The sequence below is a fragment of the Spermophilus citellus genome (genome assembly GCF_964194105.1).
Source record: "Spermophilus citellus genome assembly, chromosome: 7".
Lineage (NCBI taxonomy): Eukaryota > Metazoa > Chordata > Mammalia > Rodentia > Sciuridae > Spermophilus > Spermophilus citellus.
The window spans coordinates 137,720,662-137,745,566 of NC_138188.1; the positions used below are offsets into that span (position 1 = coordinate 137,720,662).

Genomic DNA, 24,905 nt, shown 5'->3' on the forward strand with positions numbered 1-24,905 from the left:
TACCTCATAGCAGCCAGGAAGCAGACAGAGAGAGAAACTTGAACCCAAGGGACTAGATGTAATCCCTAATAGCATGCCCCAGAGCCCTACTTCCTCCTGTCATGCCCCAGTTATCACCCAGTAAGTAGTCCTTTTGAAGTATTAATCCATCAAATGGATTAATCCACTGATTAGGTCACTGTTCACATAATCAAATCCTTTCACCTCTGGCCATTCCTCATTGTCTATTACCTGAGTTTATTGGAGGACACTTCATATGCAAACCATAACAGTAGACAATAAATACTATAGATACCGACTATTGTTGATAGTCCGCTTCAGAGGAAAACATAAAAGACAGGGCATTGAAACATAAGTGAGAGGGATCCTTGCCCAGAAATTCTTGAACTGAACAGATAAGTTGGAAAATTTCAACTGTGTTCATATTATTATTTTGAATGTGATCATTAATAAATATGGCTACTAATATGGTTAACACACATCAAACTTTGAAGAAACAAAAAAAAACTATGAACCCAAACTTCTTAGGTTTGACTTCTGGTTCTATGTGTGATCCTCGGTAAGTCAGTGAACATTTCTAGGCCTTAGTTTCTTTATCTATGGAGAAAACAAGACTAACTTCATGAGTTTTTGTAATATTAAACTAATTAATATTTTCCAAGAACACAATGATAAATATATGTAATAGCTATCATCATTCTTATTATCATTATTATAGACATACACTATTCAAAGTGCTTTATTGAGTCAATCTTCACAAAATTTCCTTAGATGATTGAGACATGGTAAAATAAATTAACTTACTCAGGATTTCAACATTAATAAATAATGAACACAGGATTTAAACACAAGTTTAGAGGCCTATATGTTATTTATTTATTATGCTCATACTAGCAAATCCTTTATTTACAAAACTTTACCAAAAGTACCAAGTATTTATATTTACAAAGATTACATTAGCCCAAATTTATAAATTTTTTAAAAATTAATTTATTACTGCAGAGTTGTACAATGATATTGATTAGAAGGGACCCATTAAGTTCTTCACCATTTTTCCTTTAGAAAATTTTTTAACATATTTACTAAAATAACAAATTGAGGTAAACATTCAATGGTAAGTCTATGATTTAGGAAGTAGATGAGGTAAAGAGCAATAAACTGCTTCAGAATATTTTTTCATATGCATTTTTATTTTTAATATTCTTGATTCTAAAAATTTTACTTAAGAACTCAATGCATCTGATTGAACAATGCATTCTAAAAGAAAGAATGATGGTATTTTTCTAATTTGAAAGTTCTTTAATTCACAAATAAGTTTACAGTTGATGGGAGAAGGAGTTTAAATATTCTTTGGTGTACATGCGCGTAGTTTAAGAAATATTTCTTTTCCCTCTTTAAGTGTAAAATTATACCTGCAGAGTGGTGGTCTGTAAAATATAAAAAAAAGAGAGAAATATATTGATTAGTAAAAGAACAAATTTTATTTCCCTTTTATAGAAGTATTAGGATAGTCTATGCCTGTAACTAACTAGTTCTCCAAATGCAGGGATTTCCAACAAACCTACAGGCTCAAAGACATTCCATCTAATTTAGTCATGTAGGGATGAAGAAGATATAACACTGATGAAGAAGAAATTCTCCATTTCAGCATATGTACTTTTTGCTTTACTGGAAGTTTACATTGTATGGGAGACATAGTTGGACACTGAAATAGCTTAACCTGTATTCACTAAGTGGCCAGGCCACTCTCATGACTACCTCAAAAGAAGAGTGAAGTGAATTGTATAGGCAAATTTTGCCTAAATTCTTCAATCAGTCCTTTTTTTTTTCTTTGCCACCCATTAAAATGGACATAACAATACAATCTCTCTTGGAGAGATTATATGTATACTACGTGAAGAGTGTACGTGAAGAGAGTATCTTCAAATACAAGATAAGGCATCTTGTCAAGCTATAAATTTTCCTTTTAATGTCTTGAAAAACTCTCAAAAAAAGTGATCAGCTAAAATGAAAAAAGGTGGTAAAATCTCAATAAAAGACAAAGTAAAATAGTAAAAATAAATTTTAAAAAATCTGTATCAGCAACCATCACCAGTTAAAGAAAAGGGACTGCAGAGGTGGTGGCAGCTCACCTTAATGTGACATGGAGAACTCTCATTCAGAAGGTCCATGGCTCCCACGGTCCTCCCAGCTTGGTTAAGATACCACTGAACACATTTTGTAAACACTCAAGAGCATTTTAAGTTTAAATCATTCATTTTTTAAATAACAAATTAAATTTCTACACATTCTTAGAAGTCACAAAAGTCATAAAAGATAGACATTCATCTTCATTTATGGAAGTTGATAAAGGATAGTACAGTATTTTCCATTTGGACTAATAAAGGCAATTTGAAATTCCATTTTAATACTCTAACAGTAAATTTGAAATAATAATGTTTCAATATGGAAGATCTTTTGGATGTTGGCAAAGTAGTTTTTTGTTAAGCTATCAGAGAGTAAAATGTGCACATCTATCTTTAGAATAATTGCATATGATTAAGAAATCTGATGTTATCCTTCTCCATTAAGAAATAAGTAGAGGAATTATTTTTTTATTCCCCATACAAATGTATATACAATTATGATAACTTGTCATCTGTTCTTATCACTGAATGTACTTTCAGTGCACTGAATTTCCTAGACTCATCTCATTTTAAATTTATCAAATTCAGTAAACATGTCATTAGAAATGTTACCTTTGTCATTTAGTAATTTTTCTGTTTCATATCTATAATATAATATGAAGGCAAGTATGTTTTTGTCTCTTTTTTACAATAGAATGAAAATGCACACCTTATGACCACTGATATGTATTCTATTGTTAACATAGTAAATACACACCATTATTAAAGATTCCACATTTCATAAAGCCTCTGAAAGCATTAAAAAAAAAAAAAAGCTTTAGCAGGTTTGCAATGCCTGCCAAAGTTAAATTTCACCAAAACATATAACCACCTTTTTATTTTATTATCAATAGTTCCTTCTCTCCAAACAATATGAAATTAAAACACCATAATTTAGAAGATAATGTATGATCTATGTGAAACTACTTTGAGAAGAATATTGTGTTTACTTTTTTAATCTCAAAAAGTATACTATTACATTTCCAGTGTTTTGCTGACCATAAATTCACAGAAATGAGCACATTACCTTGACAGAGTATAAACTTTAATGAATATAATGGAAGAAGTCCTGAAATAAATAGCCCCTAAATTTTAAATACAACATAGTTTTTAATTTTAATCCATATATAACATACTAAATTATAAGAAAGGAATGTATTTTTTTTTCAGTTAAAAAATCTCTTTTTGAGACTTTTTTGTTTTACTTAGGATAAGATTCTATACACCAAGACAGGAACAAAAATAGTGCCAGTTCCTACCTTCCAAGTGGGAAAAACCAATGATCCAAGGGCACAAGATAAAGCACACAAATAAGTCTTTTTTAAGTAGTGCAAGTTATTGAGCCTAGACTGAGCACTTGGCCAGACCTGGCTGCCTAATTACATGTTGAAAAGAGGACCAGAAATGAATACTTTACTACAGATAACTTAACAGCAGCTTGAAAATAAACCTCAAGAAAATGTATAGGAACACAAATATAGAAAATCCACATGATTAAATGCACAATGTCTGACAGTTAATCAAGAATTAGCAAGCAGGGATGAGCATGTATCTCAGTGGGAGAGCACTTGTTTAGCATGCACAAGGCTCTGGGTTTAAAACAAAAGAAAGGAGAGCAATAGGTTTCTCATTAGGATCAATGTTTGGTAGATGCTGCATTGTATAGAAATGTTAAAATAATGAATGTAAATTCTGTACTCAAATTATTTTCCAGAATGAAGGCAACATCAAGATGTTTTCAGGCACCCCAAACTTAAATCATTTACCACCTGGACACCTGTAGTATAAAAGTATGTTGGGCAGGGGATGTGGCTCAAGCGGTAGCGCGCTCGCCTGGCATGCGTGCGACCCGGGTTCGATCCTCAGCACCACATACCAACAAAGATGTTGTGTCCACCGAGAACTAAAAAATAAATATTAAAAATTCTCTCTCTCTCTCTCTCTCTCTCTCTCTCTCTCTCTCTCTCTCTCTCTCCTCTCTCACTCTCTCTAAAAAAAAATTAAAAAAAAAAAGTATGTTAAAGAAGCTACTTCAATTTGGAAGAATTATACCAGATAAAATCGTGTACTTACATAGGGGTCTGAAGGGACCAGATATGGAAATTCTGTGAGTAACCATATATGATTTTTCCTAACTACTTATATCTCTTCAATTGATCATTCAAACAACAATGATACAGTGTATTATGGAGGTTTTTAGCATATGTATAGGAAAATGTTTTCCAACAACAGCATAAAAGCTGGGTGAGAGATTGGAAGTATGCTACTGTGTACATGTGAAATGATAAAATCCACTTGAAGATGAACTATAGTAAACAAAATATTATAATGCAAATCCCTAAAAATATCAGAATGATAAAACAAAGATACATATCTAACAACCCACAAAGAGATAAAATGGTACCATAAAACTACTCAATTTATCCAAAGGAAGACGGATAATAAGAAAAAATGAAACAACTAATGGAAAAATAGATAACAAAACAGCAAGATAATAGAATTAAAACCAGCCATATCACTTATTGCATTAAATTAATATGTAAATACCCTCAATTAAATGTCAGACATCACCAAAGTCATATTTTAATTTGAGAAATGAAAATTTAAAATGACAACATGCCTCTAGACACCCATTAGCAGAGCTAAAATGAAACCAACTAGCAAGCAAAACAACACAACAAACTGATAAAATACAGTTTGAGTGCAGGAGAGGAATAAAACTTCTGTGTATATAGTCACTCTGGAAAATCACTGAGTTTCTTATAAAGTTAAATACACACTTACATATCACCCAGCAATCCATTTTTGAGATATCTATCTAAGAGAAACAAAAACTATGTTCACATAAAAACTTACATGCAAATATTTAAGGCAGTTTTATTAATAGACAACAAAAACTTCAAGGAAGCCATATGACCTCTACCTGGTAAATGGATAAATGAACTGTGGTCTATTTGCACCAATGGAACACTACTCATCTACACATTCCATTGATGGGAGCAGCAATATGGATAAATTTTAAGCAGCTAAATGAAAGAAGCCACACCTAAAAGATAACATATTATACAATTCAATTTACATAATATAACATATTTTGTTTATATCTGGAAAAGGCAATACCAGACTGGTTGTCAGTGGGTGGCGATGGCGAATGGTGTGGAAAACCAAGGGGCAGTACCAGGGAATTTTTGTGACTGTTTTAGTCAACTTTGTATTTCTGTGACCAATACACCTGACAAGAACAACTTAGGGGAGGAAATGTTTATTTTGGCTTAGTTTCAAAGCCTCAGTTCATGGTTGGCCTACTCCATAGCTCTGGGCCCAAGTTGAGGCAGAAATCATAGCAGAAGGGTGTGATAGAGGAAAGCAGCTCAGTTCAAGACAGAAAGTAGAGTCAGGAAAGGTCAGGGGTCCTGAGGGGGAGAGGTGCCAGGGGAAAAAACATAAACTATAAAGGAATGCCCCCAATGACCTACTTCCTTCACTATCTGCCTACAGTTACTTCTCATTAATCCATCAAATGGATTAATCTACCAATTAGGTTATGACTCTTGTGATCTAATCGTTTCACTTCTGAAGATTTCTGTACTCTCTTTTGAGAGCATGAGTTTTGGGGGACACGTAGCCCGATTATTCTCCAGAAGGCATCCCAGGTCACATCTGCCATGTATATTCTTCACTCCCTAAATTCTAAAGTCCTACTTAACTGTCTGGAAGGAAAGAGTTCTTGTAGTCTCTATCACACTCATTATAGAAATAATTATTGTTGAGTGCCTGCAGTTTAATCTAGACCATAAGGCATCACATTTTTATAACTCACATTTACAATAATTTGGCAGTGATAATTCTCATTAATTGCACATTATCTGTATGGACAGATCTAAATAGGAAAATCCACTAGATGGTTATAGCAATTATCTAGGTAATTAAACTTACAGCATACTTTCATCTAAGCATCTGTTAGCATCTCCAGCCGGTAGGGAATGTTAAGTTTTGCTACACACCCACAAAATGTATTTAGATATCTTTTTCCTGAGTAGAAACAACTGCTTCCAAATTTCATAAACGTAGTGAATTTTCATATTCTATCCATGGTTTAGATTTCACATTAAATTTAAAATTACAAACCAGAGCATTTTTTTTACACTGGGGCATATCCCAATAACTTCACTCTACTTCTTAACCTGTGAATAAATTTTACACACTATTTGATAATGAATCAAATATAATGGTGGTTATCTGTGTTGCCTCTTCTGTTTCCTTTACCAACTATAATAAGTGATCTTAAAGAAGGAAATACACTGGGAGAACAGGGACTACCTATAGGTTCTCCAACAGTCTGAATAAAGGTATGAGCATTATGGGGTGAAATGAAATATTTGAAAATGTTTCTCCTCCTTAATCTCTCAACTATGAATACTTAAGAAGAAAATTGCTTAAAATGCAAATAGTCATATATGTACATATATTCATTGTTTATCATAATAGCACATTGTAAAAAAATGAAGGATCTGAAAATCATGAAATATAAGGTTAAATATTCCACAAAAGGTGAAATACAATGTAGCGATTAACTTATAGTTAGAAAGAAAAAAAAAATGGCTGATAGCCTGGTCCACAGTGCAGCGCAGGTTGGATACATTGTGTTCATGTTGATGTCCACAGGTACAGTGAATACCTGACTTTATTGCAGTCAATAAATAGAACTGCATGATTTCACAAATAGACCCTGCTTCTACCATGATATAAAAAATTAAATGCATGGTTTAATTGTAGCATGCATGCTTATATTTATATGCTTAATATGACAAAATATTAATAATTGTTATCTTTTATTTGAAGGATGATATAATAATTAAAACTTTCAAAAGTTCTGCAGTGAATATTAGAATATATTAAGTAGCTAATAAAGCTTAGATATGTTCTTTCCACTAGTGAATTTCTGTCTCCTGGCTAAATAAAACAAAATATCTCAAAGGATTGTGTTAAATATCACAAAAAATAGCATCTGCAATTTAGCATATTATATACAAATGTTCACATGATTATTTACCTAGAAAGCAGTTCAATCACATAAAAATTCTCAAAAAATGTATCTTTAGTGCTCAAATATTTAAAATTATCCATCCTTGGTACACAATATATTGCATTTAAATCACGTGTGTTGTCTAAAACCTGCACCTTGGATAAAACTAAAAGTCCCTTCAATTCTCTGCAGGAAGAGGTTAAACTAAAGTTGGGATAAATAACTCTGAAGATAAATTCTACCTTATGAGATGCAATTTCAATCAATGAAAGATTCCTTTTTCCAAATTTCTTAGTTTTGCTCAGTCTTCCTATATCCACCCCAAACTCTCTTGGATTAGAATGCATAGCACTGCAGTTACCAGAGTGGTAGAAGTGAGAATAGAGCCTTGATAAGAAGTCGAGAGTGTTCTAATAATTGCAATATTTACAAGAAGCTAGGAGAATTTATATGGTTATGAAATAAAACCTATTCACAGAAGTATTGGGAATAGGGTTGTAAATCATTTTATTGATAATTTCAACAATGGGAAAATATGTTTCATATAATTATTATCTTGGTCTGTCTGCTGATTGAACTATGTATTTACAGATGCAAGGACGTGTATAGAAAGGTAAATTGGGGACTAAACAGTTAAAGGAAGAAAAATTAGAAGAAAAGATGGAGTATCCACTATGGACAAAATATATACTTTACACATATTATGTAACTGAAAATGTATGAAACAAATTACAAGACAAATATAGTAGGAAAAGCAATTATTTTATGAACCAGAAGGAATGATCATTAAACACACTTATCTACATATGTAATATACTTTTAATCAAATTTTATTGAGATTTTAATTGAGAATTGAATATTTATGCAATAATATAATTGTTTTAAAATAGTTAGTTAAAATATACATGCTTCAGTTTTCAGGATTACCACCTTAAAATTGTTGATTACACTGTGCAATTACACAATTACTACCATAAATTATTTCATAATAACTTCCAGGCAAATTAAGGAGAGACTTGTTTATTTTATTTTTTAAATTTAAATTAAGTCCTTTTAACAGAAACAAAACGATGAAAATTGTTTCATGGACTACCGTATATAAACATATGTAAGCTATGTAATGTTTAAATCAGGTTAAACATGTCTGTCTCCACAAACATCATTTCTTCAAGGTAAAGGAGATTGAACCCAGGGGTGTTTAACCACTGAGCAATATCCCCCAACCCTTTTTATTGATTATTTTTGGAGACAGTGTCTCACTAAGTTAAATAGGGTCTCAATAAGTTGCTGAGGCTGGTCTCAAACTTGAGGACCTCCTGCCTCAACTCCCCAGTTGCTGGGATTACAGGTATGCACCACTGTGCCCGGCTCTCAAACACCATTTCTTTATGATAGAAATATTCAAAATCATTTCTTCTAGATTTTTGAAATATATAGAATACTATCATTATTTATAGTCACCCTGCTGTGCAATAGTTCAGTGGAACTTCTTATTTTCTATCATTTTATGCAATTATTCATAATTTTAAAAATCATTCGTTTTATTTTTGGTTTTTTAGTTTCTTTGTTTTTGTTTTTTGAGATGTGGGTCTCACCAGTGGCCCAGGCTAGCCCTGGGTACACAGTCTTCCCATCTCAACCAGCTGTGTGGTTCAGATGACAGGCAAGTGCCAATGCACTTGGTGTAAAAAAAAAATCTTATGTAATGTAACTACAGGAAAAAAAAATGATTTAAACCAAATAGTTTTAGAAGTAAAATATAAATAAAATGCCCTTTCCCTTAATATGATTATTAAATTGTATTTCTAAAAATAGACTTAATTTTCTTTTTATTTAGTAGTGACTATACTGGTACATGTGAGGAGCATTGATTTCAGGCCTCCTAAACCTGTTAGATTCTTCTTGTTAAGGTGTGCCTTACACTCCATACAGAAATGCACTGTTATGGTTTGGATGTGAGGTGTCCCCCAAAAGCTCTTGCGTGAGACATTGCAAGGAGGTTTGAAGAAGAAATGATTGGGTCATGAGAGCCTTAACCCAATCAGTGAATTAATCACCTGATGGGATTAAATGATGGCTGAAGGCAGCTGGGGTGTGGCTGGAGAAGGTTGGGCTTTGGGGCTATTGGGCCTTGGGGTATATATTTGTATCTGGCAAGTGGAGTCTTTCTCTGCTTTCTGATCATCATGTGAGTGAGTTCTGCTTCTCTCTGCCAAAATTGTCTGCCATGATGTTCTGCCTCACCTTGAGCCCGAGATTTGGAGCCTGCTTGCTGTCTATGGATTGAGATCCCTGAAACCCTGAGCCCACAAAGTTTTCCTCTTCTACAATGGTATTGGTTGGGGCTTTTATTCCCAGCAGCAAAAAGCTTACTAAAACACATGCATATGTGCCTCACACTACTGACATTGGGGTGCTTTATCTATGCCACCTCTCCACAATCCCCTGGAACTGGATCACATCATTTGAGAAGGGGGGGGGGGCAAGGGAGTGGATAGTGAGGATAGAAAGCTTCAGATTGTATGAACACATTTTGGAAAAATGTACTTCAGAGGTTTTGCAAAAGTTGCTACTTTTATACACCTCAGAGATCTGGAGCACCAATTCCCACAATTTCTCAGAGTTCTTTGGTGTTTTGGGCATGAAGTTTAAAGGACAAAAATGAAATCTCTATTTCACCACAAAGTATGTAACTATAAATTGGCTTTCTGAGGCTATTTTCTAAATTAAAGACAGCTTCTTGACTCTTCTTCTTCAAATGCTTGCCCTTCGTTAAATTTAATCCTTGTATATATTTCCAAAAGAATCTTGAAACTATTGAACTATATGTAACTACATTTAAGTAACTGGAGAATTTAACATGAAATAAGAAAAATATTTAGACTAAATTTACAGAATTATTATGTTAGTATATATTTAAATTATTTTCATCAAGTCCCCCCAAGAGAAAAAAAATATATTTCATTAATTTTTTTCCTAATTGTGGAATACATTGATTATATTTGAAAAAATTAGTCATTAAACAATATGCTGTGTTAATTGGCCCATTTTGATGACTACCTAACATTTCATACTATAGATATTCCATAATAAATGTATCAATTATCCCACCAAATGCAGTTAATTTATTTCTATTTTAGTATTGTAAGTCAAACTGTGTATACATTTCTTATATAGAAATACTTATATATATTTCTGATATTTCCTTTAACAAACATTTACATAGCACTTACTATATGCCAGGCAATAGTTTAAATATCTAAACTATTGTATCTATTATAGATTTCCTTTATACTATTTAACCTTCTTAATTCTACAAAGTAAAATATTATTATTCCTATTTTCAGACAAGGACACTAAAGCACAGATGATTAATTCATTTGTTCAAGATGACAAAAACAGTAATTAATTGATCAAATCAAGACACTCTGACTGCAGAGTTGATGCTCTTAAACACCACCCCATGTCTCTAAAATATAAATTCTTAAAAACAAAATGATGTATTAACATTTGGGAGTTCTTGATATATTTTACTAATTTTTTTATGGAATATGTGTAAAAGCTTACATACCTACCAGCAGTAAAACAGGAAGGCAATTTCAGTATGAATTCAACAACAGACTTTGTTTTGCCAACTTGGGAAAAATATGCTATGTTTCCTTGCCTTAATTTTAATTTACTTGAATACAATCAGGATTAAAGATTCTATTAACCATTTGTTACTTCAACTTTTAAAGTTGTTCTATGACAAGATACATCTGCATTTCTTCATCCAATAACCATTCATTTAGTGACCATTATGTCTCAAGCACATTTTAAGGCACTTGAAATATTTTGAGCAGAAGAGATAAAATCAGTGTCCTCAAGATGCTTACAGTCTTCCGGGGAGAAACAAACAACAAAAATAAGGAATAAGTATAGAGTTCACCATAAATAACAAGTGCTACAATGATAAAGAAGCAGGTTAGGAGTGGTAAGACTGCTGGGAACACTGTAAACCGAATGGTAAGGTAGGTTTCGTTGAGAAAACCATGTTTGAGAAAAATTTTGGAAACAAGAAAGTTAGCCAGGGGCATATCAAGCAGCAGAAATTTCCAGGTAGAGGAACCAACCAGAGGAATAGCATGGAGGGAGAAGTTACAGTAAGGAGTATCAGTCCAGGGTATCCAAGGACATCAAGAAAGCCTTTGAGAAGAGCTAAGTGAGTCAGTTTAACAGGACCAAAGCCACCATTCACAGGATCACTCTGGGCACTGTTTTAAAAACAAACTATAGGCCAGGCACAGTGATGCACATCTAGAACCCCAGAAACTGGGGAGAACGAAGCCCAAGGATAGCAAGTTCAAGGCCAGCCTCAGAAATCTTAGTGAAAACCTTAGCAACTTAATGAGACCCTGTTTCAAAATGAAAAAATGGCTGAGGATGTAGCTCAGGGGTAAAACATCCTTGAGTTCAACCCAAATACCCAACCCCCAAGAAAAGGAGAAAAATGTGGGGGGAGGAAAGGAAAAAAATAAATTATAGGATATTTGGCTAAGGTAAAGAGAACAGGTAAGAGGCTATTAAAATGTTTCTAGCGGACAGTCCAGATTAATAGAGTTTGTAGCAGTGGAGATGGGAAGAATGGATGAATTCTGAGAATGATTAGAAGGTAGAGACAAGCAATATCAAAACTGGATGTGGAATGTAAGACAGAGAATCTAGGCTATGATAAATGAAGATAAGCTCAGAAATTGGGTTTTAAATAATTTGAAGGTCTTTTACTCCATACTCCAACTAAAATGCATATTAATAGGTTTTGTAAAAATTACTTACATATAGTTTAAAGTCATCCAATATCATATACATTATAAAATTTTCTAAGCTTATTTTATTTTTGTTAATGGTATCTTTGACATATACATACTTGTTTTTTAGATTTTTATATAGGCAAACTGATTAACATTTTTTTTTGTTTTCTATCTCAGCTTTAATTTAGTGCAAACACAAACATGTTATAAATTTCTTTCTGTTCTTTGTTTACCAGTTTACATTTAATACTTCACTATATTTGGAACTAATTTTGATGTGTGATAAGAAAATGTCAAAATTTTTACTTGTCAATCATTTGGTATAGTGTCATTATTTGACTGCTATCCTCGACATCCATAAGATTTGGGGGTTTTCTATTTATTCATTAAACTACATTTAAATTTATCTGCCAATTTCAGACTTTTTAAATTATTGCTGCATGGAAGCAATGATAAACTCTTTACTGCTTCACACTTAAAGTTATAAAATTATACTAATTACTCAAGCTTTCTTGGCTCATCTTGATATTTCTAATTTCAGATTGGTTAGAAGATTCAAATATTACATTTTTTATTGGCATCACATTAAACCTGCACATGCATTTAATAAAAACTCTCATTGCTAAAACATTGAATTTTCCACTCCCTAAAGATTTCTTTGAATATTTGAAAAATTCTCTTTATCATCAAAATTTTAAAATAAATTTTATAAGAATAGTCTAAGTGTTGGCCTCTTGGTTTCCTGCTTTTTAGTTCAGCCTTTCCATTTGAGATCTTTATCTTCTTTTCTTCAATTAAAGGGAGATTTATTTTATCACAAATGGAGTACTTCTCTTCTGTCTCTTCTTTAGTGACATCAGGCATCCACTTTGCATTTCAATTATTTTCCCATATCTATATTATCCAATATTCTCAAATATTTATATCTCCTTATTCAGGAGGTTATAATGCATTTTCTACATTATTTAACCTTCCTTTATTGTTTGTAATACCAATACCAATTTTGATATTGATTTCAATTATCTCAGCCAAGTCTCTTTTAACCACTATTATTTGTTTCATCATATCATTCTTCACTTGTTCTTTTCTGAATTTGTTTTCTTAAATATCAGTGAGAACCCTGAGCAATGCTTTATGTAATTTCCTTGATAAACATTTTTAAAGTAAACTTATTACTAAAGCTTGATTGTAAAATTTTCTTTTGTTTTCAACACTGTATTATTACCTGTGTTGTTGTGTTTTCATTTCATTTCAGTTTAAACAGTAAGTGGAATGTCTACCTCCATATTTACCCATGCTCGCAAAGAATGGAGTCTGAGTGGTTTCTTACTATATTCATGCTTACAACAAAACTTCTTTTGCTCATCTTGAGCTTGTGTGCTGTTCTGTATACAAATATTCTTGTTAAATGCCTGGTATCTTGTTAGGATTTATATTGGGTGCTTCTTCTGGACTGAGAAGAAAATTCTTCATTTTTCTTTCCATTTATGATACCAAATAAAAAAAAAGACTATTCCTGGACAATATGAATCCCTTAAAGTCTATAGACAAGATGCAAAATTACAACCTCTAGACTTCTGCATTAATATCCTCCATCTTTACACTCAGAAAGGTATGGACAGAGGAGATGAGGACAATATGATGCTGTTACAACTCTGACCTCTTCTAAGCCCAGCTTTGGGGACTGCAAATACAATTTCTATGCTTGTGTTTAATGGAGACCTTGTACCTTTAACAAAGTAAATATGGAGGTTGGTTGAAGATTGAAATATTTACAGTTTTAGTCATTCAAGGCATGACCTCACCACCATCATTACCTTGTACTTTGGTAGAGAATGATGAAGCAAAATGCTCCTGCTAAAAATGTCCATATATTTTTTGTAGACATTTTAATCCAAGACAAATGACAATGAAATAATACTTAGTTTTTTGTAATTATAATGGCATTTTGTTGACATTTTAGTGTCTAAATATTGCCCCCAAAGTTATAAAATGACTTATACTTCAGAGAATTTCCCCAACTCCTCTCTGTTGATATAGACTTCATGTAAATCTGTATTCTTATCACTTATCATTTTTATTTTTACTCTCCACAAATTCGTATTTACTATTATCAACATTCATAGGAAGGTAATTGGGAAATCAGATATATAAATGCACAAGTACATAAAGAGAAAGCATCATAGTCAAGTAAAGAAAGATTTCCAGCAATCCACACATGGCTTTTCTACTGGCTCTCAGTTGATGCTTACTGTTGGAAACACTCACACATGCAAATGACAGGTGACCAACTCACAAAGGAGCTCTTCAGTGTTCCTAGTACCTTCACAAGGGTGTTATTGATGGAGATATGAATTCTTTGGTGAACATGTTCATCACTACCATGAGGACAAGGAGTCCTTTGTAGTTGTGAGTATAAGAAATCAAGAACAGTCAGTGGGCTGAAGCAAACTACTGCTAAGCTGATGATCCCCAAGACAATATACCCCAGATGATCATGATGGTGTCACATTTCAATAGGAATGGAGGCAACAGTGACATAAGTGACAAACAAGACAGATGACTATGACTATAAAACTAAAGTGTGTAGAGTCAGCTTCTCTTCATGCTGTTGTGGTACGCATCCCAGAGTCTCACTCTGTTCTTGTGTTGAATCTCCAGTTATCTCCAGAATCTTAGGGGCATCAGATGAAAATGGACTTTCTTCCTTCCCCAACCAAAGGGTAATAAAATTAGGAGAAAGAATGAATGGCTAGAAGTCATGACGACCTCCATCTGCTGTGACCCTGTGTTTCATCACAGTTTTCAACCACTGGACACCACCTAAAGGACAGCTCTCAACCACTCCGTGAAAATGTATTATAAATAAGAAACTAGAGATAAACCTCTAAGGCACACATTGTCTCACTTTTTCATGTTTGTTTTGTCTTAGGAAGTGATTGTGTCTGTGCATTTTCTTTGCTTAGGTAATGTAATTTCAAATAAATTTTATCCAAGCCAAAAAAAAAATGTATTTCATACCTTTTGAACACTCTAATATCTCTGTATAATATAGTCTGAAATCAACAATAAACAGATACTTGAATATTTATACATGAATATTTACAACATTACTTAACAAGGGATTTTCAAGTTAAAGATGACACATTGAAATAAAAATTGAGTGGTCTTACCTCTGTGGGTACGTGAGTGATTTTAACATGAGACTCTGGATCCTGTAGTTGCATGTGGAACATTGTATATTTGAGGTCTGGAAATACGTCAAACCAATGCTTGAAATATTTACAACATCAGTGAAAAATTGAGCAAGAATATTGACTTCTTGAAGTCTATAAAATGGTTTGCTCTTCCTAAATAAAAAATTTGCATATTAATGATTTTAAACATACATTATGTCTAAAATCAGTATAATCCTAATGAGGCAGGATTTAGAAAACAATTTGATATGGAAAAGGCCAAATAAAATACTTGTTAAATATTTATTAAAATAACCTAAACAGTAATTTACTATAAACCTAATAAAATAATAATACATACATACATTACCACAGATATATTGGGGGAATACTTTTGAGGAAAAAAAAAGTGAGATATCCTGTCTCACTCTAGTCAGAATGGCAGTTATCGAGAATATAAACAACAATAAGTGTTGGCAAGGATGTGGGAGAAAAGGTACACTCAAACATTGCTGGTGCAGCCAATCTGCTGGTGCAGTCAATCTGGAAAGCAATATGGAGATTCCTTAAAAACCTTGGAATGGAACCACCATTTGACCCAGCTATCCCACTCCTTGTTCTATACCCAAAGGACTTAACAGCAGCATACTACAGTAACATAGCCAAATCAATGTTTATAGCAGCCCAATTCACAATAGCTAAACTGTGGAACCAACCTAGATGCCCTTCAATAGATGAATTAATAAAGAAACTGTGGTATATATATGCAATGGAGTATTACTCAGCAATATAAGAGAATAAAATGATGGCATTTGCAGATAAATGGTGGAGTTAGAGAATATCATGCTAAGCCAAGTAAGCCAACCCCCCCCCCCAAAAAAAAAAACAAAGGCTAAATGTTTTTCTATGATAAGTAGATGCTTATACATAATGGGGTGCAGGGGCAGGGACGAATGGAGAAACTTTAGATTGGGCAAAGAGGAGGAGGGAAAGGGACATGGGGGTAGGAAAGATGGTGAGATGAGATGGACATCATTACCCTACATGCATGTATGATTGCACGAATGGTGTGACCCTACTTTGGGTACAACCAGAGAAGTAAAAAACTGTGCTCCATTTGTGTATAATGAATGGAAGAGCATTCTGCTGTCATGTATAACTGATAAGAGCAAATAAATAATTTTTTTAAAAAGTGAGCTATCTTGTTTTTCTGAGTGAGTGCCTAGATTATACATTTGTTTAAGATTATTTGTTTTACATTTCTTTCTTTGGACACTTCAATATCACAATTCCTTAAATAGATTAGAAGTTCAAATAATAACTCCACTGTTCTATGCCATCTTATCAAAGATTCTATACTTAAAGGGATAATCTATAAAAGCCAGAGATTCAAAAGAAAAATCAAGGGTAATATTTAGTGAATACAATTTCCTCAGCACTGATGAAGTACCCAGAATTCTAACAACACTCCACATATTAGACCTCATTTAACTATTTCAACAACTCTTTTTATAGGAATTCTGAGCATTACTATTATACAGATGAGAAAAGTGAGTAGCAGAGCATCCAGATGCCTTTCTTAAAGTCACACAGCTGACAGACAAGCACGTGGGATGTCAACAGCCTCACTGGTGCTTCTCTGCCGATTCTTCATTTCCGTGTCCCTGGAATTGTTTGAATTAACATGGATTTACCTGTCTGCAAAGAGACTCAACCCACTCTACTGCATTGTGTTTCTTTAGATAAAACTAAGAGCAAAGAAAAGAAAAAGTGGAGGCAGCATATGAGGGGGAGGTGGATCAAAATGGAGGAAAAAGGGAACAGGGGAGAAGAATGAGAGAAGGAAGGGAAGGAGAGGAAAAGAAAAGAAACAAAGTTAAGGAGAGGAAAGGAAAGGAGAGAAGGGAGAACATTGTTTTTTAAAGTCTATTGAAATAAAATCTGTAAAAACATAAAGAAAGAAAGAAAGAAGGAAGGAAGGAAAGAAAATCTTATTGAAAGAAGCTTCTCTTTTGAGAGAAGAAAGACTTGCTTAAACCAAGGTGAAAATCTCATACAGAAACACTGAAGAACAAACATTTCCTACCATATCTTATTTTTTATTGCCCTCCTGTTTTATTCCTTCACAACAGCTAGGCCCAAAGAAGGATGCCATTATTATCCTTAAGGTTTATCCCAGCTCCCTCCCAGCAGAGCCACCTCCTCCTCTTTCACAGAATATGTCATTGGATATCTCCCTAATGTTTTTCCAAGAAGTTATCTGGATTTCAATACTTCAAATTCAACATATCCATATAGGAACATGTTACCTTTCCCACCAATTTGCATCCACCCCAGTGGTTTTAAATGCCAACAGGTTGCTCATGATCACCAAGTAGCTACCTCAAATTGAGAGTCCAGAAACATATATCCTCCAGTTTTCACTTTGACATTTGAATATCACAAGGATGCCTAAAGCTTAGAAGTTTCAAATCTAAACGAATAATTTTCCCTAACACCTTCCCCTGACCACAAGAAGAAAATAAAATCTAAACAAAACATAAATTTCCTAATGATATTAAAGGGCATTATTATCTTTATGGTGATGGATAAGTAAATTAATGTGTTGGATAAGTAAATTCACACTACCCTCTATTGCCTTACCCAAAAAATCAGGATTCATCACTAATACCACTCTCCAGTCAATCCCCACATCTAGTCTATCATAAATTCTTATTATGAACCTTACCTAAAAAATATCTTGAATCTTTGAATCCAATCTCAGTTTTCTATCTCCTTTGCAAATCCTCTTACCCAGGAGACCATTGTATCTTGCCTATATATATAATTGCAATAGCACTCAATCCCCTCTCCAATTTTCTCTCTAACCAATGTGGTCTATTGTTTTTCCAAAATAAAAATACAGTCTTGGCCCCAGTCAAACTTCCCAATGAAAACATTTCAGTGATTTTCATTTGTCCAGTGAATTTATTACAAATTCTGGAGCATGCCTATGAATTCTTGTTCCTGCGATATCTGGGAGATCTCTATCTCATCTTTCTCCCTCCCCGCCCCTCTCATTTGTTCTGCCCCTATTCTGAAACACAGAGCTCCTGTCAGGTCCCAGAGTGGCTTGTGCTGCTTTCTGCATCAAGTTCTTTGCATTTGTGGGTCCCCAGCCTAGAATGCAGCAGGGCAGTGACCCATTGATCATTTAGATCACAACTAATGAAAAAATACCCACAAAAATGTTTTAATGACCTCACTAATTCATATTCCCTACTTTAAGTTTCCATACTTAAGTACAAATTTGTCTCAAGATATTTTTCCTGGACAAATTTTACTTTTAACTTATTTATAATACCCTTTTATTCCTCACTGTGCTTCAAGCTTAATGAGGAGAGGACCAAGTCTGTTTTGCTCATTGCAATATTCTAAACACTTAGCAGAGGGCCTGACTCAATGTACATAAAATTGTTTGAAAATAGGGATGATGTACATACTTGTGTTCCTTCTATCATTAATTTAAAACCTATATGCTGAAATCATATAAGGGCAGAGATCCAATTTGTCGAAGAGTTTCTTTCCCATTCCTAGCATTGTTCCTGGGCTATGAAAACTCTCAACATTTTTTAATTTAATGATTAAATTGGATCATCCCTAAATAAGTCTCACCTTACTATGTAATAGTATACACTTTTTAAATAGCCACCAAGCTCCACACATGAAGTTACTCTAGATTGATTTCTTTTTTTGATTTTCACGTTCATTTAATCATAAAAACATACCACATAACTATTTGTAAGCCTTAAAACCTCTAGAGTCTCACACTTCTTTTTCATGCCCACTGGCTTGATCCACGCCCCCTCATCTTTTATAGGAATATGGCAGTAGCTCTATCTGTGGACTCTTGGCACCAATCTCGTTCCCTCTAATCTACCTACTGCTCATCCATCTAGGGAATTGTTACAATCTGAACTTGTAATACTGGTATTTCCTGTTTAAAGTCCTGCATTGGCATATTCATACTTTTGGTCTCACAAGATCTAAGTGATTTTTAGTTACAAAGGAAATGTGTCCACACTATATTACTAAGTATAACAATCAGGATGCAGACCACATTTTCAGTAAGATACACATTTTGCTAAATAAAAAAATATATCCACAGGGTCATGTGCAAAAACAACAACCACCAAAAAAGAGGCTCAGAAGAGGACAGAGAAGGAAAAGAACAAGAAAGGGGGAAAAGAGGAGAAAGAAGGGGTGGAATGATTATTTTTTTAAAAAAATGGTTAAGTGTGAATATTCTTGGGTGATACAATTATAGGCAATTCTCATTCTCCATTCTATAAAATGACACATTTTCTACAGTGAGGAAATATTCCTGTTTCAATTTTGGAAAGGCAAATAAAAGATCATTAACATTTTCTGACTCCCAGAGCATCTAAAATGTAGTTCAAATCCCCAAAATAATTAATATATAAACAATAAAGCCATTAGCCAGGGTTAGATGGGCAGATTTTACCACAGAATGTTCCCATATTTTACATTTCTCCATGGTGTTCCATATGTTTGCAAAGTAAATCAGGACATAAGTTTGCTTTCCAGAAAAATTCAAAGCAACTGCTTGAGAACTCTACTCTGTGCACTATTCTTAAATTATGTGTTTTCCCATCTCCCTATGTTTGAAAATAACTTCTCTCTGTTTTTGGAGTCCATCACCTTATTTTCAAATGCTCCCTTGCTTCTCCTCTGTGCTTTAACAGTAATTTAGTGACATCCTATCATAAAACTGATTACTCAGAGATGCAATTATGGCTTAGTCTTCAGTATTCTGTGCCTTCCTTGTGAACAATAAAACTATTTCAGTTTGAGTTCTAGTACTCTGTAAAATGTCTGAATAAGATTTGTGATGAATAATGTGTTAGATAAGTAAATTCATACCAAAGCTAAAAAAGCATATTTCTAATAAGACTAAATAATTGACTATATGAATATGCATAAATATACATACTCAAATTAGAATTACATACAATGATACAATAATATATACAATGACAACACATTTGACCAATGTTCAAAATTAGATAAATAATGCTTTAAAGCTTTTTATAATAAAAGACGGGGGCTTGATAAAAGTAAAAAAAATCTGGATTGAAATTCTAATTTGATTTCTTTTATCTTCTTTTCTAAGTGACTAAAGGAAGGTTTAAAAAAGGAAAAGAACAAGAATAATTGGTACTCTTGCATTATTATTACATTTATTTTTTTCTAGAGAGAGAGAGAGAATTTTTTAATATTTATTTTTTAGTTTTCAGTGGACACAACATCTTTATTTTATTAGTATGTGGTGCTGAGGATCAAACCCAGTGCCCCAAACATGCCAGGCGAGCGTGCTACCACTTGAGCCACATCCCCAGCCCTACTACATTCATTTTACCATTAAATTATCTGCAATGCTTTTACTAACTTTAGAAAATCAATGTTAGAGTTTTTAATATTAAAAAATGCATTTTTCTCAAAAGTTTTTAAAAATTGCCTGACTCAACCAAGAATATTATTCCTGAGGATGATCATTGCTTTCCATGTTGGAAGGTCTTTATTTTACTTCAGTACAGAAGTTTTCAGTGATTTTTATCAACATGAACTTTTTTTAAATCATTTTCTTTGTGTAGTGCATGGTCTAAAATATTTTGTCTTAAACACTGTATCAGTTGTAAAGTGTGTCTCCTTTTATATTTTAATGTTATTCTTATTTTAATTAAATGTTAATAATAGTATAATATTAAAGACACTGCTATTGTTGTGCAAATAAAATAGGCAGGAACTTTTTCCTAGTTCATAGTTAATGGCTGAATAAATCTATATGTCACTGTATACTCAGGTCCGAGGTCCCTCACACATTAGATTTAATCAATTTGCCAATTCAGGTACTAGGACTACCTAAAATGTGACAGGAGCAAATATTTGAGATACCAACTAAACCTCCTGAAACTCCAATATCATCAATAGCCATTCAAAAGTTAAACCAAACTATTATATGTGCAGTCATAGCAAAATAAAATTTATCTTTTATTTAATCACCTGATATGGTAACTGTGAGTCTTTTGAAAGCAACTCTGTTATTTAATGACTTTCTAGAAGTCCAACACACTATATTGGAAGTCATAATTTCAACTGTAACACATACCTGTTTGTCATACTTCTGAGAGAAAATAAATTTCCTACTTTAAGAATTTATTAAACACACAGGCATTCAAGAAACCCACATGATAGTTGGCTTTGAGATGATTAGATAACATTATGCACATGCATAAGAAACTAAATAGAAGATTAAGGAAAAACATCCCTCTCCTATTATTTAGGAACTTTGTGGCTGAGCATGGTTTTCTGAAATACTAAAATGGCATCACTTGGTTATTAACTGATGCCACTGGACCTTCACTTTCGCCACTGTGAACATGATGTTGCATGAAAACTGGAGAAATTGGGAAAGCAAGATTGTTAGGAAAAATACTGGAATTAAGAATGGAAAGATGAGGCTGAAGTTATAGCTCAGCAGTAGAGTACTTGCCTAGCACGTGTGAGGCACTGGGTTCAATTCTCAGCACTATGTAAAAATAAATAAGGTATCATGCCCACATCCAAATTTAAAAAAAAGAATGAAAAGACAGAGAGAAAACATTTCTTCTTGTACTCTTGTAACTGAGGTAGTAACCAGTTCTATAATATTAATTAGCTATTCGGCCTTATATTCAATATCTTCCTCTTTAAAATGAAAGAATCCAAAGGTGACACATGGATCCTTGTAATATCTAACATTTTAATACTCTTTGGATAGAAATTTACTCTGTTTGTACTATCTTCTAAACTGGATACTCACGATAGCAAACATTTAATGTATGAAAGAAGAAAACATGAAATGGTACTTACTCATAGAGCCTTGGATTTTCAATGGTTCCAAGTTGGTTTAATAATCTAAATGAAATATAGCCATCACTCATAGCTTCACCCACAGCAACTATACTGAGAACAAAATAATAAGCTACGAAATAAAAATATAAAAGGCCATTCACATTATTTTTTTAAACTTTAATTTTGGTACATATACAAATACACAGAGATATATATTATTTAATTTAGTCCTATATTGTATATGTTAAATGATATTCATTAGAAGCTCTCTTTTTGTCCTTAAGTAATATATTTTGCTTGTTTGTCAGCTTTTTTTTTTTCTTTGAGGGAGGGAATACCAGGAATTGAACTCAGAGGCACTCAACCACTGAGTCACATCCCTAGTCCTATTTTGTATTTTGTTTAGAGCCAGAGTCTCTCAATGAATTCCTTAGAGCCTTGTCATTGCTGACTCTGGCTTTGAACTCAAAATCCTCCTGTCTTAGCCTATTGAGCTGCTGGGATTTAAGGTGTGTACTACTGCACCTGGCTTGTTTGTCAACTTTTGATTAGTCTTAAAAACAAAGAATAAGAACCTAGTCATGATTGTGGTTAGGATTTGGCCAAATACCTAATAAATTCTAATTAATCTGCAAATCAGAAAATAAGCAACATTCAAAATTTGGGCCAATTAAACAATTTGTACTTTTCAATAAGATATCTAAGGTAAATATGATAAGGTTTCTTAATTATCTGATTAATAGTCCAAGCTACATCTGCTTGACTACCATCATCCCCAATTTTTTGGCAGCTGAAAGAGTAAATTAAATGACTCTATTAAATTAAATAACTCCAGTAGAGTAAGTTCACTGTAGCTCCTATTCAAAATGCCCTCATGAAAATTTAGTATGGTATACCTTCCAGAGGCAAAACTAGTGAAATCACCCCTATTCTCAACAGTTTCAGGATTACACAGGAAGCCCTGACTCTGCCAGTTATCTTGGGTCTTCCCTAGAAGACAATATACATATTCAAACATAATGTGAAATCTGTAAATTTTCCTGTGAGATATACAAAAGTTATAAATGCTCCTGGTAATTGTTTCCACTAAACAGTCAGAAGTAACATCATTCATTGTGCTTAGAATTACCTCAAATGAAGTAATGCATTTATGACTGCATCTTGTAAATTACTAATGCAAGAGATATAAAGAAACACTTCTTATTCTGAAGTTTATGCCCAGCTTCAGGCAGAGTATTTTCACCCACCTCACCCATAAATTGGCTCAGATAATTTCTGGCAGCACCGTATATTAAAATGTTACAGAATAAGCCACCATCCTACTATAAATATGTAGAAGTGGTAGGTGAGCAATATATATTTTCATACAAAATCAAGCCCAAAAGGAGGAAGTAGAAATGAAGAAAAAAATTCAAGGCCATAAGAGTTGAAGCCCTGGGACCTGAGAACTGGGTGAATGAAGGAAAGTGAGGCTGCAGTATCAACCTCCACAAAGGAAAAAGAGACCTGATACTAAGTGACAGAGCTGAAATGCAGGTCCCTGTAGAGATCCAGGAACCTCAATTTCCTGCCTCATCATTGAAGTGATCAAAGGGGAAATTACTCCTCCTGGTTCTGTGCCTGTATGAATCTTTTTTTAAAATCATTTCTTTTCTTCTTTTTGAGGTTCTAAGGATTGAACCCAAGGCAAGACAGGCATTGTACCACCGAGATACAAACCCAGCAGGTATTAAGGTTAAGAAAATAATAACAACATGAAATTTAAATTAATACAAGTCATTTAATGAAGAACCCCAAACAATTTACATAAGAGTCCTCTAGGATTGTAATGATATAGTTCTAGAAAAAAAAGGAGTCCAATGTGCTCTGAGAATTTTGAAAAACAGCTGGCTGCTGAACATTTTCTATATATATGAAGCACATGAATTTCTGATTTAAAAGAGCACAGATTTTTCATTAACAATTAATCCAGACTTGAAGGGAGCATCAATATTGAAAAATAACACCAAAACAAAATAAATTAATGAATACAATAAGAGGAAAGTGACAGATTATCTTCAGGAAATAATTAGGTTCATAAAACCTGGGGGAAAAAAGCTTGAATGAACGAACATAAGAGAATTAATATTTTCAATAAGCTGAACAAAAATGTTGATATAGAACTTATCTCAAACTATGTTTTCATTTCTAAGTGAGAAAAAGATAAGAATATTTTCAAGGGGAAAAAATAGAGGTAGAGACCACTAGTGAAAAGTCACTGACAGGGTATATGTCAGGAAGAAGTCAACATTGAAAGGAAGAAATGTAGGATCAGAACTCCAGACACATATATAGAAAAAATAAATTTGGAAATAAAATTGAATAGTTAATGCAATAATGATATTTATAATTAATATTGAGTATTAAATAAATGGAAGCAAAATACCACAGAATAAAATATTAAAGATAGATAAAAAGAAAAGATTCAAAGAATCTGTGAGGTAAATTATTGCTGTGAATATAATCTAATAAAATAGTCCATGGGGGTAAGATAAATTTTTACATATAAAGCAAAAATAAAAGCAGCAAATATGATATATAATATATTCAGGGAAACATAACAGCACTATATACATTCCAAACAGCAAAAGCAGAATATAAATTTATATCAAGCATCAATATAGAATTCATTCCTTATCAGAGTAAACATTTTGCTCTGCAAATGACTGTGAAAAGGATGAAAAGACAAGTTACAGCCAGAAGACTTCTAGAGCTAATAAAAAGTTTTAGTAAAGCAGCAGGATACAAGATCAACACACATAATAAACCCAATAATAGACCCACTGAAAAAGAAATTGGGAAAACTATTTCATTC

The 24,905-nt window shown here is 33.2% G+C and overlaps 1 protein-coding gene across 1 annotated transcript in view; it reads right to left on the minus strand.

Moving 5' to 3' along the window:
* Positions 1 to 1,339: 1,339 nt before the first annotated feature.
* The window catches only part of LIPI (lipase I), a gene marked incomplete at both ends in the record, with an annotated part of 55,050 nt that continues 31,484 nt past the window's right edge, over positions 1,340 to 24,905 (minus strand). Inside the window, 3 exons of the mRNA XM_081302692.1 lie at positions 1,340 to 1,427; positions 15,155 to 15,331; positions 22,070 to 22,181. Coding sequence (XP_081158818.1) covers positions 1,340 to 1,427; positions 15,155 to 15,331; positions 22,070 to 22,181 — 377 coding nt within the window. The remainder of the gene's footprint in view (positions 1,428 to 15,154; positions 15,332 to 22,069; positions 22,182 to 24,905) is intronic.